Here is a 17,277-nt window from a genome sequence, read left to right as displayed (position 1 = left end):
AATGTCAGAAATGAGATCCCATCTCATATAATTATTGAAGAGATCTTAATTTCTTAAAATTTTAAGAAATTGGAAAGACCTAATCTCAAATTTAATCTAGATTATTTTATTTGGTCTGTTACCGTTTTATATATGACCTTATATATAAGCCGGCGTGGCCTATTATTATTGGTGGGTTTGTCTCTCTATATGAAATCCTTCTTTGCTATTAAACCGCGCCAATGGTTTTTTTTATTTTTTTTCTTCTTTTCTGTTTTAACCGAATCTCACTCGCATCAACATGTCTACAAGTTCAAGCGCAGCAATCCCCATAACCTCACTGGAGAACCATTTCCCGCAATCGGAAACCAAAACCATCGGTGAATTTAGCGACTCCTCCACGTCCTCATTATCTCCAATGACACAGGCCTTTCCTTTCTCCTCTGGAAACCCTAGAATCGAAGAGACACGTGGCGTCATGCATCTTTTCTCAAATGACGGCGTTTCTGGTCTTCCGGTATGCTCTATCATCTTTTTTGTTGTTAATTTGGCAGTTAAGAATCTTTTAATTGATGATTTCTCTATACTTTTTGGTATTAGGTTGGAAGGAAAAATCTTGTGTCTGTTATTGGAGTGCCAAATCACATGACTTATGCAGATTTTTGCCAGTTTTGCGCTTCTTTTATTCATCATATATTGGAAATGCGAATTGTCAGGTAAAAAGTATAAAACCTTTCTGATCATTATTATTATGGTTTTAATTGTACTCGGGTGTAATCAAATATAATTAGTAGAAATGAGAATGACTAAATTCACTAATTTTTCATATATGCTGTTCTTTATTTCATGAGAGCCGCCTTTGTCCTTTGTTGTTGGTTTGTGTATGATAATACTGGTTTTGTTATTTATTTGTTTATTTATATTACTTTGCATGATAGGAATGATGGGATGGAGGATCGATATAGTATCCTGATAAGATTTGACAATCAGGACTCTGCAGACAGATTCTACCAACATTTTAATGGCAGACAATTTAATTCTTTGGAGGTAGTGCTCTTATTTAGTTCTAATGAATTGAGGGGAATATAAAAATAATTTCTAAAAAGTTCTCAAAAAATAAAACATAAGTTGGTGATAGATCTCTAAATTTTTTAGTATACCTATTAATTTTTGCCTTTATACAGGAAGATGTTTGCGATGTGCTTTTTACAGTTGATGTACAGTTCACTGGTTATAGTGGTTCGCTCGACACCCAGCCTTCTGTGGCAAGCACAACTGAACAGCCTTCATGTCCAGTTTGTCTTGGTATGCTCAGTTCTTACTAAAGAAAATTTTGAGACTGCCCCTCCTCCCAGCTCTTTCTCCTTTTTTATAAGTATAATTTCTGTTCCATTTAGTGAAAGCATCATATATTTGAATTGAAACTCAAATTGAGGTTGAGAATATCATTGGAAGAAGTGGGCCTTATAGAAATTTTAGAAGTCTTACCCTCATGCTGCTTGAGGCCATCAGATATGAGAATTATGCCAAATGTTATCCTAGAATTTGTATCATTTTCTTATATTTTTCGTCATGCTACAGAGAGATTAGACCAAGACATGGGTGGAATTCTCACAACTATCTGTAATCATTCTTTTCATTGCTCGTGCATTTCAAAATGGACAGATTCTTCTTGTCCAGTAAGTGATCATAATTGGTTTTTTACCTTCTTCATGTTTGTTTTAATAGTGCTATTGCTTGATGTAAGGGCATTTTATGTAAATAAAATATATGAAAATGATAACTGTTTATACATTCTAATCATACTCTTTCTTGCCCTGAAAAGATGCCTCATTCTCCAGCTAAGTGTTGTGGGCTTTGCAGAAAACTGAAAATTAGTTATTTTTACTGGATACAACCACAGATATTAGAAGTTCCATTATGCTGATTTTGGTTAGCTTATACTTGAAAGCAATAGTAAACTAGATATTTGATGAAATAAGACCCACATACTGCAAGTCTTTGTTGCTGGAGTTAAAGAGCCAGTTCATCACATGTTTTGTTGGGAGTAAATACTGGTATACTGGTGGTTAATTGCTAGTATGGGGTACAGATTGTCATAATATAAAATTTTAAGAGGATAATCAGCCATATAGATAATGTCTATAGTTTGCTTGGGAAAAAAGTACTTATAAGTTTCATGAATCAGTGTTCTAGTACTTTAGCTGAAGATATGAGATGGTGATGATCTAAAAATCTGCAAATGTGTAGTAATTCATTTCTCAGCTGCTCTGCTTTGGTGTGATTAGTGGAACTGATGATTTATCAATTTTGATGGATTAATCATGAAAAAGCGTTAAAGTTTTAGGAGTTGTAAAAGCTTCAGAAAGAGAATTGATGAATCATTTGACCATTCTGCTGTAGCCTAGTCAAAATAATTTGGCAAATTGTTGCTTGGCTCATTGCTAGTTTTGGGTTCCTAATGCTATATCTGCTTACACTAATTTTTTATTGTTAAGGGGCTGGGTTTGCCAAGTAGTAGAGAGACTGTGTGACATGGTTGAAGTTTTTATTTGTGGTAGTTAATTATGTCCCACCATGGTTGTATTGCTATTGCTAATTGTAGAGGTGTGCTTCAAATAAAATTGCACAGACAAAATACTTGGAAGTAAGCTGACTAGTTGTTCAACATTTCATTTCAGGTTTGCCGATATTGTCAACAACAACCTGAAAAATCAACATGTATTGTGTGCCAAACTTCTGAGAATCTATGGCTTTGTGTTATCTGTGGTTTTGTTGGCTGTGGGAGGTAATGATTTCATTTTCTGTAATGGCAATATTAATCCTTCTTTCTCACTTTTTAAGACTTTATTTTAATAATCTGTTCCTCTTAAATATGCTATTCATTGTTAATATAGATATAAAGGAGGACATGCCATTAAACATTGGAAAGAGACACAACACTGCTACTCTCTTGAATTGGAAACTCAGCGTGTTTGGGATTATGCTGGTGACAATTATGTTCACAGACTGATTCAATCAAAAACTGATGGAAAATTAGTTGAATTAAATTCCCACTGCGTTCATGCTAATGATGGTTGTGGAAGTTTTGATTGTGTGAACTCTGGAATCAGCGAGGCTCGTTTGAACAGCAAAGTTGAAGCTGTAATGCATTCTGTAGTTAGTTTAATTCCATCGCTTCGTGCCTTTTACATTGCAATAGTCTCATTTTGAATGACTTGCAGATTGTTAATGAATACAATGAACTCCTAACAACTCAACTTGAGAACCAAAAACTAGTAAGTGTTTTCTTCCACTTTGCTGATTAGATGAATTTCTTGTTAAAGCTTTTTTTGAGATTTTATCTTGATTTTCATTGGAACGTAGTGATTATGACTACTATGATTGTAGTAAAATATCTATCTTAAATGATTATGATGTATGCTACTATGTTTTTAGTATCCCTTAAAAGTTGCATCTGTTATTTTGATAGTATTTTGAGAATTTGCTGCAAGAAGTCAGAGAAGAAACTGAAAGAGAGATTTCAGAAGCAGTTAAGAAGGCTGTTGCACAAAAATTTCCAAAGTTGCAGGCTAAGCTGGAAAGATGTCTCAAAGAGAAGAAATTTCTCGATGAAGTGAGAATCAGTCTCTTGTGCAAAACCACAGTTCAATTAGAATTATGTGCAGAGCTTAAAATTACAACAATTTGGATTGATCATGTGTCTGTTAAACTATCTGATTTTCTTGTTTCTGCTTGTAGCTCAACGAGAATCTTTTGAAAAATCAGGAGATATGGAAGGCAAAGATATTGGAGATAGAAGAGAGGTATGCATGGGTTTATGTCAAAAACAACCCCGTGTTTGGATGTTGTATTAGATTACTTTCGTAGATTTGTAAATTACTTGGCAAATAGCACATTTAAATGTTGTGCTTTATTTCTGTGGAACTTGCATTGGTATAACCTTGAGTTTGAACTTTTCCAGGCAGAAAAAGGCTTTGAAAGTGAAGGATGATAAAATTCAGGACCTTGAACAGCAGGTTTGTCAATTTTTTTATTGCTACAGCCTTTAACATAGTCTCATTATATACAAGCCGATGGATCAACTAAAATCACTCCTTTTATACATGATCACAGCTTAGAGATTTAATGATGTACCTAGAAGCAGGAAGAACAATGGAGCAGGTTTCAATATCAAATGAAATTAAGGATGGAACTGTGTTGCCAATGTCAGTGGAGTCTTCTTCAGGGATCAGTTCCAAGGGCACAAGAAAGGCTAATAGTCGCAGAAAAAGCTGAGAATGAGGTTAATAATGTGCATATCAATAGTCCTAGCCTGATTTTTGAGACTTCTGATTTCTTGGTCTAATAGTCCTAGTCTCATTTTTATGCAGTTCGGGAGTCTTAGTTTGCTACTTTTTAGGATATTTGTAGTAAAATTACCTTGATCCAAAGTCTTTTGTTGTCTGTGCATTGGTACTTTTATATTTTTAGAGAATTATATTTGTACATAATATGAGGATTTTTAATGGAGAAGAAAATGAGAGATTTTTATGTATTATGCTAAATACTATATTTATATACGAGGAGGACTGCTTATCATAGTTAGGTTCATATCTAGCTTTTATTTATTTATTATTATTATTTATTTTTTCAATCAATAGAAAATTTGATTAGGTATATTATAAGATACCTTAGATGAGAAGTAATTGATTCAATCAAACTTCATGACTCGTCATGTAAGTAATGTCTTGTTATAAATTTATTAAAGAAGAACAAAAGAAGTTGGACTGTCCACGAAGACTTTTCTTTGATATAAAATAAACTTGACTATAAAAAACACTATTAAACTTATGTTACTTTTCAACCATTCATCGATTATATATATATATATATATATATATATATATATATATATATAGTAGGAAAATTTATAAAAATATTTTTTAAAAAAACATTTTACATCTCAACAGCTTTCAAAAAAAAATCTGTTAAAATTTTACCGAAAAATTAATATTAATCAACCAACAGCTATAAGCTAATGACCATCAATAAAGGACCCATATAAACCTTAATTATCTTTCTTTAACCCACAACATCTTTTTTTCAATTTCTCTGATCAATCAACAAGCCATGTGGCGAGTTGCCGGCCCATCGGAATTGCTAGCCATAACCGGCTCCGGAATCCAAGACGTAAAGCTAGCCAAGAAAGCATGGGTATGGCCAACACAAAAGTGCAGTCGTCTCGATGTAACTCCAGTAAACTACACATTCGAAGTGCAAGCCATGAGCGCCGAGAAACTTCCGTTTGTCCTTCCGGCAGTTTTCACGATCGGTCCAAGAGTCGACAGCGAGGAAAGTCTCCTTCTTTATGCAAAGTTAATATCTCCTCTTCATAAGCAATCTAATCATGTAAGTGAGCTTGTTCAAGGAGTTATTGAGGGTGAGACCCGTGTTCTTGCTGCTTCAATGACTATGGAGGAGATATTCAAGGGTACCAAAGAATTTAAAAAGGAGGTTTTTGAGAAAGTTCAATTGGAGTTGAATCAATTTGGTTTGTTGATTTATAATGCTAATGTTAAACAACTTGTTGATGTTCCTGGTCATGAGTATTTCTCTTATTTGGGACAAAAAACTCAAATGGAGGCTGCTAATCAAGCCAAGGTATTAATCAATTTCTGTCGAATTGGATTTCATTCTGCAATTTTGACCATCCAATTAATGTTTTTCTTTACATTTTTGTTTCTTAATTTGACTGTTTCTTGATTATTATATTTTTGTACATAGTTTAATGGTTCATTTCTTGATATTGATTAGTTGTTTCTTTTCAGAATTACCTAATTTCAGAAGCTCTTGTGTAGTTGTGTTTATTCAAATTATTTTTATTATTTAACTTAAACTGCAATTTGTTAAAGTATTTTGTTTTCTCTGTTAGATCTTGTTTTAAGTGTTTAATTACCTAATGATCAAAAGGTACTAAGTTGGAATCTCATAGCTATGGATAGTTATTGTGGAATTATTTGTTATTTGCATTGTAAATGTACTTCTGGAAAATGTCCAACTGGTAATTTGAAACTTGATTATTATATATAGTGGAATCAACATCTATTGGCAGATTCATTACCATTAATACAAAATTAAGCGAAATTAACAATGCACAAATCTTGGTAATTAATTAGATTGATGTTGCTGAGGCTAGAATGAAAGGTGAAATTGGAGCCAAGCTGAGGGAAGGCCAGACATCACAAAATGCTGCCAAAATTGATGCAGAAACAAAGATTATGTCAATACAAAGGCAAGGAGAAGGAACAAAGGAGGAAATTAAAGTAAAGACTGAGGTGAAAATATTTGAGAACAAAAGGGAGGCTGATGTGGCAGAGGCCAATGCTGAGCTGGCAACCAAAAAGGCTGGATGGGCTCAGGCTGCTCAATTAGCTGAAGTAGAGGCTGCCAAAGCTGTGGCTTTAAGGGAAGCTGAGTTGCAATCTGAGGTGGAAAAGAAGAATGCTTTGACTCAGACTGAGAAACTCAAGGCTGAGTTGCTGAGTAAGGCCAGTGTGGATTATGAGATTAAGGTATTTTCTTTTGCATTTAATTTATCTTAACCTATCTATCACTAAAGTATTTTGCTCCGTTCTTAATTTAAGTAAACAGCAAAATTAGTAAGATGGACTTTGTTTTATTATGATATTGAAATTATTTATATTTTGAAGTATTAACTTTATGCAAGTGCACCAACTGTTTAACAAATATATATAGGTGCAAGAGGCAAACTGGGAGCTGTACAAGCAGCAAAGAGCAGCAGATGCAGTTCTGTATGAGAAGCAAAAGAATGCAGAGGCACAGAGAGCTGCTGTGGATGCATCCTTCTATGCTCGGCAACAAGCTGCGGATGCGGATTTGTATGCAAAGAAGAAAGAAGCAGAAGGCATAGAAGTATTAGCACAAGCTCAAGGATTTTATTTGGGAACACTTCTAAAACAATTTGGTGGCAACTATTCTGCATTAAGAGACTACATCATGCTTGAGAAGAACATGTTCCAAGAAATTGCCAAAATTAATGCACAAGCAGTGAATGGATTGCAGCCTAAGATTAGCATTTGGAGCAATGGTGCTAGTGCTGGACAAGAAGCACATGGACATGGTGGTGCTGGTCCAATGAAAGATATTGCTGGAGTCTATAGCTTGTTGCCTCCATTATTTAATACTGTGCATGAGCAGACTGGGATGCTGCCACCAGCTTGGTTAGGCACAATGACTGATGCTACCAATACTTCTGATTAGCCATATTAAAAAGGTTTAGACAAATTTAGTGGGGAACATTGGGCTTAGACAAAAATATCAGTGTTGAATTTATGGATTGATAAAATATCTTTTAAGGCTGGTTAAAAAATAAAGGTAAATTAATTGTTTTGGTTACGTTGTTTTTTTTTAGATTGTAATTAGGTCTTTTAATTTAGGAAGTTATTGTATGGCAAGAGAATTATTTTAATTAAAAATTTATTAAATAAAATATTATATATATAATTATATTAATGCTAACACAAAGGTTTGAGCACATGTAAAGAATTTTATATTAGATTTTGACAAAGATAAAGAATATAATAAATCAAATACATTTTAAATAATAGACCTTGATATTTTACATATTACTAAATATCATATAATTATGTCATTAAATCAAATATATACTACCAATCTTAATTGGGATGTTTTGTCCGATCACAGAATCATGAACGTTTTGTCCCATCGTACTACTCTATGTATGTTTACTTTCTCTAGAAAACAGATAACCACAAAATTTATTTGCTTTATCAAATAAATTTTATTTTCCTTTGGTTATCAATAATATGTTTCGATTTTGCTATAAACAATATGTTGAAGGTTTCTTACCTTAGCATTTGTAATCAAATTTTTATTTTGCTATTTAAATGATAAATTTTAATAATTTTAACTAATTTTTAATATTTAATAAAAAAAAATAGAAAGAAAATATTTTTCAAAAATAAGTTATTGTCCAAAAATAAAACGAGCCTTGAGATTTGTTGTAGCGTTGAACTTTACTGAAGAAAGAGGGTTAGTATTTAATAAATAATTTGTTATATAGTGACATAATATATTACTTATGGTAAATTTATAAACAATTAATGGTATAGTTTATTCTTTTATTCAGAATTGTCAAGTACATATATTGATTTTTCTCTATTTAATTGTAATATTTATCCATTACTTTTGTAAGATATTTGATATTATTCATTTAGCATATTGATTTTCTATATTTGGTTCTGTAGTTACTCTATTATATTTGTAAGAAATTTATAGTAAGACTACAAATTAAGAGAGATAAATTAAGAGATGTGAGGATGAGTTTCAAACCCCAAGGTAAAATATTAGTGTGTTGGACGTTAAACTAAGATTTCATTGACTTATTAGGTTATGCTATAATTGCAATTGAGTTTTTTTTTTTTTTTTTTTTAAAGTGTCATCCGGCACGGAAGGTTTCATTTTTAATAATAAAATTGCACACGAGCAACAAACTATATAATTGAATGTTGAATTATATGAAATTCAATTATTATATATTAGAATTTTATAAAGATTTTAAATTTTTCTTTTTCAAATTTTTATATCAATACATGCAAGATATGGTTTAACATACTTTTTTCATTTACAGATCTTTTTAATTGCTTCATTCTCATTCTGTAACACTATAAAGTTTGGATATTAAGAGTTTGTTGACTCGTGATTAGAATTGTTTTCTGCATTATATTTTTTATGAAATTAATTTTGTAGCTGATTATTTAGCAACATTGGGTCATTCTATTTTCTCTTCATTGTTTATTTGAGATTTTAGCCCCGCTTTGCTCTCCTTGATTCATAGGGATTTTTTTACTTGTAGTATTAGCTTTTTGAGATTTTTTTTTTTTTTTTGTCTTATTTTTGTTACAGAAATATTCTTTTGAGTTAAAAAGACATTTCAAAATGGTGACGATGTTGTTATAACTAATATGAACTTACCAACTCAATTAGAAATGTTAATGATTAATATAACATTAAAATACCCATATGTGAACTTAATTATAATCCTAATATTGCAATTAAATTATAACATTAAATCACTAATACTTGAACTCAATTATTATGTTGATGACTAATATTTGTGTTTAATACTAAAAATAAAAAGAAATTAGTTCAATATCAAAATTTAATAAAAAAAAAAAACTAAATATTACTAAGGATTAGCATTTGAATTCAATTATCTATAAAAAAAAATTAATTCAATTAGAAATCTCATTTTTAAATTTAGACTTGTCATTAAGGAACACTAAATCATGAACATGAAAAATAAGTATGATAACATGCAAAGCATGTTCTTAAAAACTAGTAGTTTGTAAAAATAAAAAATTAGAATATGTTATTGTATTAATGTGTTAATTAAAATTCAATCCAATACACTTAGAATTCAATTTTTCATTTAAAACAATTGAAAGATAAATTAAATTCAAGTAATTATTTTCTTATGCCACTTTTATTTATAATAAGATTTTAAAAATGGTCTTTCTATTATTGTCTACCATTATTGAAATACTTAAAAATATTAGGATCTAATTGTATATGAAGAACATAGATACTAATTATATATTTTTATATACTTTGTTGCTGCATGAAGAACATAAAGCCAGAAAAAATAATACTAATAAATACGAGGAAATATCTTGTAAGAGTTCATCATATATATATATATATATATATATATATATATATATATATTTGCAAAGACCAAAATACCACTAATAAAAAATCGATTAAATGCATATGGGTATTTTTGTAAGAGTTCACCATCGGCTATTCAAAGTAACGGAAACGTATTCGGGCATATAAGAATAAAAATAAAAATAATGGAGTTTCAGAAAGAACACCGTGATGTTGGCAAATTTACATGAAAGAAGTAACAAAGTTTCGATGAATACCAGAAGCCTCTTCGAATACAGAAACTGACCCTTTCGATTGTCAAAATCTTCTTCTTTTATTTTTTACAGGTAGAAAGTTTCATTCTTTTGGTTAGCAATTCGTGATTTATGAGTGGATATGCTTTTTGTCTAATAGTGATTGGTGAATTTCAAGATAATTTGGGTAGAATACTTTCTGGGTTTCTGTAATTTATGTTCGTTGAAGTCAATTTTTATCTAGGTTTTGAGCATTAACAATTTGAAATTATTAGATAAACTATGAAGAAGAGTGGATTTTGATCTGGATATGGTTGAATTTTCTTGCTAGTTTCTTCTAACAATAGGCGTTGTGATGGGGATAAATTACTCAATGGATTCTCTCTTTATTTTTGCCCTGCTGTTTAAGGGATTTTCTGTTACTGGTATATCAAGCTTATTTAGGATCTATTATTGCTTGAATTAATTTATAATGTTAAAAGTATCTAATTGTTTGAATGAGGATTACCTTCTCTTTGTTACATTCAGTTTCATGTTGGTTATTGCTTTAATTTTTCAGCTTTTTTTTGTTAATATTCTTATGTCTAGGCAAGAAAGAAATTTGGTTTTCATGGATAATTTACCGGACCAATTGGTTTGGGAGATCTTGAGCCGAGTCAAGAAAACTGTTGATAGGAACTCTGCTTCATTGACATGTAAACGTCTCTACGAGTTCGATAATGAACAACGATCGTGTCTTAGGTTTGGTTGCGGATTAGATCCTGCTGATCAAGCTCTGACTTCCCTTTGCAACCGATTTTCTAACTTAGTAAAAGTAGAAATAACATACTCTGGTTGGATGTCCAAGCTAGGAAAACAATTAGATGACCAAGGGCTTGAGATTCTTTCTAAAAAGTGCCCATCTCTGATTGATCTCACTTTAAGCTATTGTACATTCATAACCGATGTGGGTCTTCGTTATTTGGCCTCTTGCTCCAATCTTTCGGCCTTGAAATTGAATTTTACACCAAGAATCACTGGATGTGGGATATTATCTGTTGTTGTGGGCTGCAAAATACTCACTGTTCTCCACCTCAACAGATGTCTAAATGTTACTAGTGTTGAATGGTTGGAATACCTTGGCAAGCTTGAAACACTTGAAGACCTTTCAATTAAAAATTGTAGAGTGATTGGGGAAGGTGATTTGATTAAGTTAGGATACAGCTGGCGAAAAGTCAAAAAGTTGCAGTTTGAAGTCGATGCTAATTACAGATATATGAAGGTTTATGATCGATTAGCTGTAGATCGATGGCAAAAGCAATTAGTCCCATGTGAATCTATGTTGGAGCTTAGCCTGGTGAATTGCATTATCAGCCCAGGCAGAGGGCTTGCTTGTGTGTTGGGAAAGTGCAAGAACTTGGAGAAGATTCATTTGGACATGTGTGTTGGGGTAAGGGACTGTGACATTATAGGCTTAGCCCAAAAATCAAGAAATCTTCGGTCAATTTCCCTCCGAGTTCCTTCTGATTTCTCCTTGCCACTTCTGCTAAACAACCCTTTGAGGTTAACAGATGATAGTCTTAAAGCAGTGGCTCAAAATTGTAAAATGCTTGAATCTGTAAGGCTATCATTTTCTGATGGGGAATTTCCTTCCTTTTCATCATTTACTTTAAATGGAATTCTTGCATTGATTCAGATGTGCCCCATTCGAGAACTTTCTCTTGACCATGTGTATTCCTTCAATGACACTGGGATGGAAGCTCTTTGTATGGCTCAGTTTCTTGAAACATTAGAGCTTGTCAGATGCCAAGAGATCAGCGACGAGGGTTTGCAGCTCGCTGCCCATTTTCCTCGCTTGTGCATATTACGGTTAAGGAAGTGTTTGGGAATGACAGATGATGGGTTAATGCCTCTTATTGGGTCGTACAAGTTGGAAACATTGACAGTGGAAGATTGTCCTCAAATTTCTGAAAGGGGTGTTCAAGGAGCTGCAAGAACGGTGTCATTCCGACAGGACTTGTCATGGATGTATTAAACCTCATTTAATTTGTTTATTTTTCCTTACATTTCTCTCTGATTTGTTCTAAACTGTTCCCTCTGTATTTGTTTCTTGTTCTATCATTCTTACTTGTTAGTAGTTGAGTTGTTCATTACCATTGTATAGTATGTTTTAATAAATTGTGTTGTGGATAAATTTATCCTTCTCATACTTTGGTTGAGGACTCCTTTCTCAATTTTAATTTCTAATAAGGACAAAATTTAGAATTAATAATTTCAAGATAAATAGCATATTAATAAAATAAAAAACGTAATTAATCATTTCCCATCCATTCATTTTTCTCTCCGCCGCCGCAGCCACCGCCTCCGCCTCCACCTCCACGACCGTTTCTGCTACCAGCAAGCACCCACCTTTCACAGTCCATGGCTATTACTACTATTATAAAATTTCAAATGATTATTTTATTTTATTAAATCAAAAACTCAAAACCCGCCATTTGTAGCAGATACCCTTTTTGAAGCGTAACGTTCCACCTGTATTCTCCATTTCAAGAAAGAACCTTAAACCCTAGCTCCTCTTTCAACCTTAAGCATTCCTCTTCTCAAATCTCTATCACTCATCTTCTCACATTCTCAATCACTCACCTAAAAATCCTTTCTTTTTTTTTTTTTTTTTTTTGCGAATCGAATTGATTCATTTCTCAATTATTTCTTACACATCGAATCATTTCGCTCCCTACAAAAGCCTCACCCACAAACAATCAAATCCAACGAACTACAAATCTGTTCAAATTTAAGCATAATAAATCAAAATGAACTCAACCCAGCTCTTTCTCAACCGTCCGATTTCTCTTTCTCCTCCGGCGGTGGATCTCCCCCGTTCCTTTAAGACACGCGCATGTCTTAACGTGGACGTGCAGACGACCAATTCGGTGAAACTGAACTTGAAGAGCAAAGAAGTGATGGAGATAGAGGCGAAGGTGCTGGTGGGGACATATGCAAGGAACCCGCTAGTTCTCTCCAGTGGCAAAGGTTGTAAATTGTATGATCCTGAAGGGCGAGAGTATTTGGACTGTACCTCCGGAATCGCAGTCAACGCTCTCGGCCACGGCGATCCTGATTGGGTCCGGGCGGTTACAGAGCAAGCCAATTTGCTTACGCATGTTAGTAATGTCTATTATTCAATACCTCAGGTAATATATTTCTTCTCTCTTTTGACTTTTCTATTTCCTATTTAACGTATTTATTAGTTACTTAATGGTAGATATGTTGTTGCTGTAGGTAGAGCTTGCGAAACGTCTTGTGGATTCTTCTTTCGCTGATCGTGTATTTTTCACAAATTCTGGAACAGAAGCAAATGAAGCTGCTATCAAATTTGCAAGGAAGTTTCAGAGGGTTTCCCATCCTGATGAGAAGCAGCCTCCAACGGAGTTCATTTCTTTTACCAATAGCTTCCATGGGAGGACTATGGGTGCTGTTGCTTTGACTAGCAAAGAGCATTATCGTTCACCTTTTGAGCCTGTTATGCCTGGAGTTACTTTCCTGGAATATGGTAACATTGAAGCTGCAAGAGAATTGATTAAAAGTGGGAAGATTGCTGCTGTATTCATTGAACCTATCCAAGGTGAAGGTGGCATTTATAGTGCAACAAAGGAATTTTTGCAATCCTTACGCAGTGCTTGTGATGATGCTGGGTCTCTCCTTGTTTTTGATGAGGTCAGTAGCTTTTTTTATTTTTGAAAGATATTTCCTTATGCAGATAATTGATCCTGAGATCCAATTTTGTTATCAAATTATTGCATGTTATAGATGTTAAGTGCAATGACATTCTGTTTTCAGTAACCTTCTCTCCCTTACCCCCACAAATATTGTCACAAACCTAAAACATAGATATGTTATTACGAAAGATTGTCTGAATAAGAAGGATCAAACATGTGCTAAAAATACCATCCATGAAGGATGGGGTATCATGAGTGTCATTCTAGTGAAATTTGCTGGTATCTTATGGAGAAAGCACTAGTGGATTTCTTACTGAGCGTCATTTTAGTGGGTTGCCTGACAAAGTCAGAAGTATGATGATTAGTAATGATTTTCCAATTCAATTTAATTTAAAATTACAACCATTGACATTTAACCTTAAAACAAATTGCTAGGTATCTTTTGATGATCTTAAGATACAAGGGATAAACAGCGCAGTTCATTTGGGCAAGCATCAAGATTCCAGTTGCGCTAAAATTGGAGTTTACAATATTTAGAAACGTGTAAATGGGGGAAGAAACTAACCTTGTATCATTAGTGTTATGGGAAACTTTCCTTAAAAAAGAACTCGAAAATTTTATGTGCAAGTATGTTTCTTGCCTGATGGAAGAGGGTTACAGTATTCTATATGTTCTTACTGTGAAAAGCCATGGTCAAAATTTCAGGTTTAGTTGAAGGAGTGAAGGGATAATTACTTATTTCTGAAGCAGTCGCCTTTCATCCTTTTGGCTCTTTTTAAAATGATAAGAATGCAAATGCTAATGTGTGAAGCACATAACAGGCAGACATATTTGGTAGGAGAGTTCCTCTTGAAATTAATATTTTCTGGCAAAATGTCCATCTATCCCCCATCTTTGTCGTCCTGTCAATAAAAAGAAAACCTCTTTGTTTAATTTTTTCAAATTTATATTTTGATCACTCTGAAAATCTTTGTTCTCTTAGAATAACTGTTAAAAATTTTATGTTCGCAGGTTCAATGTGGCTTGGGCCGAACTGGTTGTCTTTGGGCACATGAAGCATACAGTGTAGTCCCAGACATAATGACCATTGCCAAACCTCTTGCTGGAGGCCTTCCCATTGGAGCTGCATTAATGAGCGAAAGAGTTGCAGCTGCCATGAAGTATGGAGAACATGGAAGCACTTTTGCTGGTGGACCTCTTGTCTGCAATGCTGCTATTGCTGTTTTAGATAAAATATCAGGACCTGGTTTCTTGGCAAAGGTTGCTAAGAAAGGCCAGTACTTCAAAGAAATATTAATTCAGAAGCTTGGTGGAAACTCACACGTCAAGGAAGTACGAGGCATGGGGCTTATATTAGGGATAGAACTGGATGTATCTGCTTCACCTCTGGTAGATGCCAGTCGAAACTCTGGCCTTCTAATACTAACTGCTGGAAAGGGAAACATTGTTAGGCTGGTACCTCCATTGATCATCTCAGAACAAGAATTGGAGCTTGCGGCTGATACTCTGCTTCAATGTTTACCAGTACTTGATAATAACAATTGAAGCCAGGAGAGATAAAGCTCAAATTGCTAGTAATTCCTTATTATTAACCATGAAATGTTCTCATTTCAATTCCTTATAAATTGAACCATTACATTATTTAGCATGTATTAACACATGCACTTTTATTGTAGAACTATAGCTTATATTATACAGTACGAACAGCAATAGAAGCATAAAAACTACAAGATATCAGAAGCTAGCAGCTAATACATATGCTTAAAGTTAAAGGCCACAGTAGGCTTTTACAGTAGAATCCTGTCCGTCCCTCTTTTGAGCAGAAGTAATTCAACAATCCAAAATGATCAAATGGCTTAAACTGCAGAGCATGTTCTTCATCAATTAGCTTCCCTGGAACTTTGATCATACCTTTCTGGTAAGAAAATAGTGAAGAGCATGTTTAATTAATTTTATGCACTGTTGATGCTGCAAAAACAGTTGAATAAACTTTCTAAACAGTAACTTTACTATTTTTGGAGTTGTTATATATTAGTTAAGATATGTTTATATTAATGTTTTTGGACTAATCTACTTAGATGTCAAAGCATTAATATTCATATTGCATAAAACCGATTCACTTGTACTCAGATTAACAAGCACTCCCTTATAATTTTTTATTTTTTATTTTTTTCAACATTAGATTCATTTTCTCAGCAACACCATTTAAATGAGACAAAAAAAAAAAAAAAAAATCATTGCTATAAAATTATACGGTGAGTTTTTTTTTGATATAAACATATAAGATTATTTTCCGCCAATTTTAATGCTATAAATTTATTTTCTATTTAATTAATATCAAAAACAATTATTTTTATAATTTCATTAATGTTAATATAATAATTTTTTTGAAAGGATTTAATGTTAATATATCAGTGCATTTGATTTGATTTGTTAACAAAGTTTGATCAAATTTTTATTAAGCCGGGTCGAACTGAACTAGTGGAGTAGCTTGAAATGTTTTATAGTTCTACCCCACAGCAGCTGTGTTTGATTTAAACATGGTAAAAAGACGAACAAAAAGAAATGGAAAAATGCTAAATACGTAAATTGCCACCAATGGAAAAATCTTATGGCACTTTCAATATTTATTTTAATTTATTAAATATTTTAATTTATAAAATTGAAACTGTTAAGTATTTTATTTGACTCACTAAACACTTTAACTTATAAAATTAAACTGATTAAACACTATTAGACAATTAAAAATGTAAAATTTAGTATTCTAATAGTTAAATTAACTATATATCAAATAAATATTTTAGATATAGAAACTAAAATCTTAAAAATTATTATTTCAAACGTAAAAAAAATATTTAAAAAGTGAAGTTCATGGTGTCACTAGGTCGATTCTAGAGTTCAGAATGTCACAAAATTTTTTTTTGTCGAAATTCAAGAATTAAATTATATATCCCACCATCTAAAAAAATATATGTATAATATCAAATTATACAATTTCCCACACACATGCAATGAAACAAACAAAAGATAGGGCCCAGGTTTTTACTAAACACGAAAATGAATACTTTCAAAGTACAAAAATCATAAAGATATCATAATAACTTACTTTCTTTGCTTTGTCTTGTTTTCTTCTTGGGATTTTCTCATCCCCTCTTCCTTTTTCTTTTCTTCCCAAACCCTCCTAGTAAAATGGTCCAATTTTCCTTCACTCATAGCCAGAGAAAGAAAGAAAGAAAGAAAGAAAGAAAGATCTCTTGGTCCAAAGAATGTGTAAAACACTAAACCCTTTCGCGTGCTAAACAAAGCTCTCTCTTGGAAATACCATTTTCTTTGATTCTTCTGCTTCTCTCTTCCCTTATACACAGAGAGGGTCAGTGGTGTTTTGAGAGTTATAGACCGACATTCTTTTTTGTTCCTATAGAATGTTTCTTGAGATATCGGTATACAACCCAACCCACTTCCTCCACCACCTTGAAGTATGCCCATAATAAGCCAAACAGCAACGCCTATCAATGCAAATTTATTAAGCTTCGTTGCTTTTTGCATGGAACCATTATTTTATAAGCTCTGTAAAAGAAGATTGACTTCAATTTTTTTGCAAATTATTTTTCATTATTTCTGCACAAAACGATGATGTTCTATGTTGTGCTTACCGTCTTTTTCCCCTTTGTTTACTG

General features: G+C 32.8%; 4 protein-coding genes across 5 annotated transcripts; all 4 read left to right on the top strand.

The window, feature by feature from the left end:
• The first annotated feature begins 178 nt into the window (after positions 1–178).
• On the top strand, positions 179–4,526 carry BRIZ2 (zinc finger (C3HC4-type RING finger) family protein). Its single transcript, XM_012217699.4, has 12 exons — positions 179–496; positions 580–695; positions 918–1,026; positions 1,164–1,284; positions 1,561–1,658; positions 2,661–2,767; positions 2,877–3,123; positions 3,204–3,257; positions 3,452–3,595; positions 3,721–3,785; positions 3,944–3,998; positions 4,096–4,526. Exons 1-12 carry the CDS (start codon positions 281–283, stop codon positions 4,255–4,257), a joined length of 1,494 nt encoding a protein of 497 aa, XP_012073089.1. The 5' UTR covers positions 179–280; the 3' UTR covers positions 4,258–4,526.
• A 479-nt stretch (positions 4,527–5,005) lies between these two features.
• Positions 5,006–7,473, top strand: LOC149499352 (flotillin-like protein 3). The gene is made up of 3 exons (XM_089721482.1): positions 5,006–5,622; positions 6,138–6,533; positions 6,718–7,473. The coding sequence occupies exons 1-3, from the start codon at positions 5,092–5,094 to the stop codon at positions 7,240–7,242; spliced, it is 1,452 nt and encodes a 483-aa protein (XP_089577608.1). The 5' UTR covers positions 5,006–5,091; the 3' UTR covers positions 7,243–7,473.
• Positions 7,474–9,801: 2,328 nt separating this feature from the next.
• Positions 9,802–12,078, top strand: LOC105634782 (RNI-like superfamily protein). The gene is made up of 2 exons (XM_012217697.4): positions 9,802–9,998; positions 10,494–12,078. Exon 2 carries the CDS (start codon positions 10,516–10,518, stop codon positions 11,917–11,919), a length of 1,404 nt encoding a protein of 467 aa, XP_012073087.1. The 5' UTR covers positions 9,802–9,998; positions 10,494–10,515; the 3' UTR covers positions 11,920–12,078.
• A 145-nt stretch (positions 12,079–12,223) lies between these two features.
• LOC105634781 (acetylornithine aminotransferase, mitochondrial) lies at positions 12,224–15,669 on the top strand. 2 transcript variants are annotated; one of them, XM_012217696.4, is made up of 4 exons: positions 12,224–13,075; positions 13,164–13,598; positions 14,612–15,174; positions 15,277–15,669. In XM_012217696.4, exons 1-3 carry the CDS (start codon positions 12,695–12,697, stop codon positions 15,143–15,145), a joined length of 1,350 nt encoding a protein of 449 aa, XP_012073086.1. In that variant the 5' UTR covers positions 12,224–12,694; the 3' UTR covers positions 15,146–15,174; positions 15,277–15,669. The 2 variants fall into 2 exon arrangements, with proteins under 2 accessions (XP_012073086.1, XP_012073085.1); XM_012217695.4 differs by having other exon boundaries at positions 14,612–15,669.
• Positions 15,670–17,277: the final 1,608 nt, after the last annotated feature.

The sequence above is a fragment of the Jatropha curcas genome, chromosome 1 (assembly GCF_041381405.1).
Source record: "Jatropha curcas cultivar XTBG-Jc1 chromosome 1, XTBG_Jcur_1.0, whole genome shotgun sequence".
NCBI classification, from domain to species: domain Eukaryota; kingdom Viridiplantae; phylum Streptophyta; class Magnoliopsida; order Malpighiales; family Euphorbiaceae; genus Jatropha; species Jatropha curcas.
This window is presented reverse-complemented; position numbering and strand designations above follow the sequence as displayed.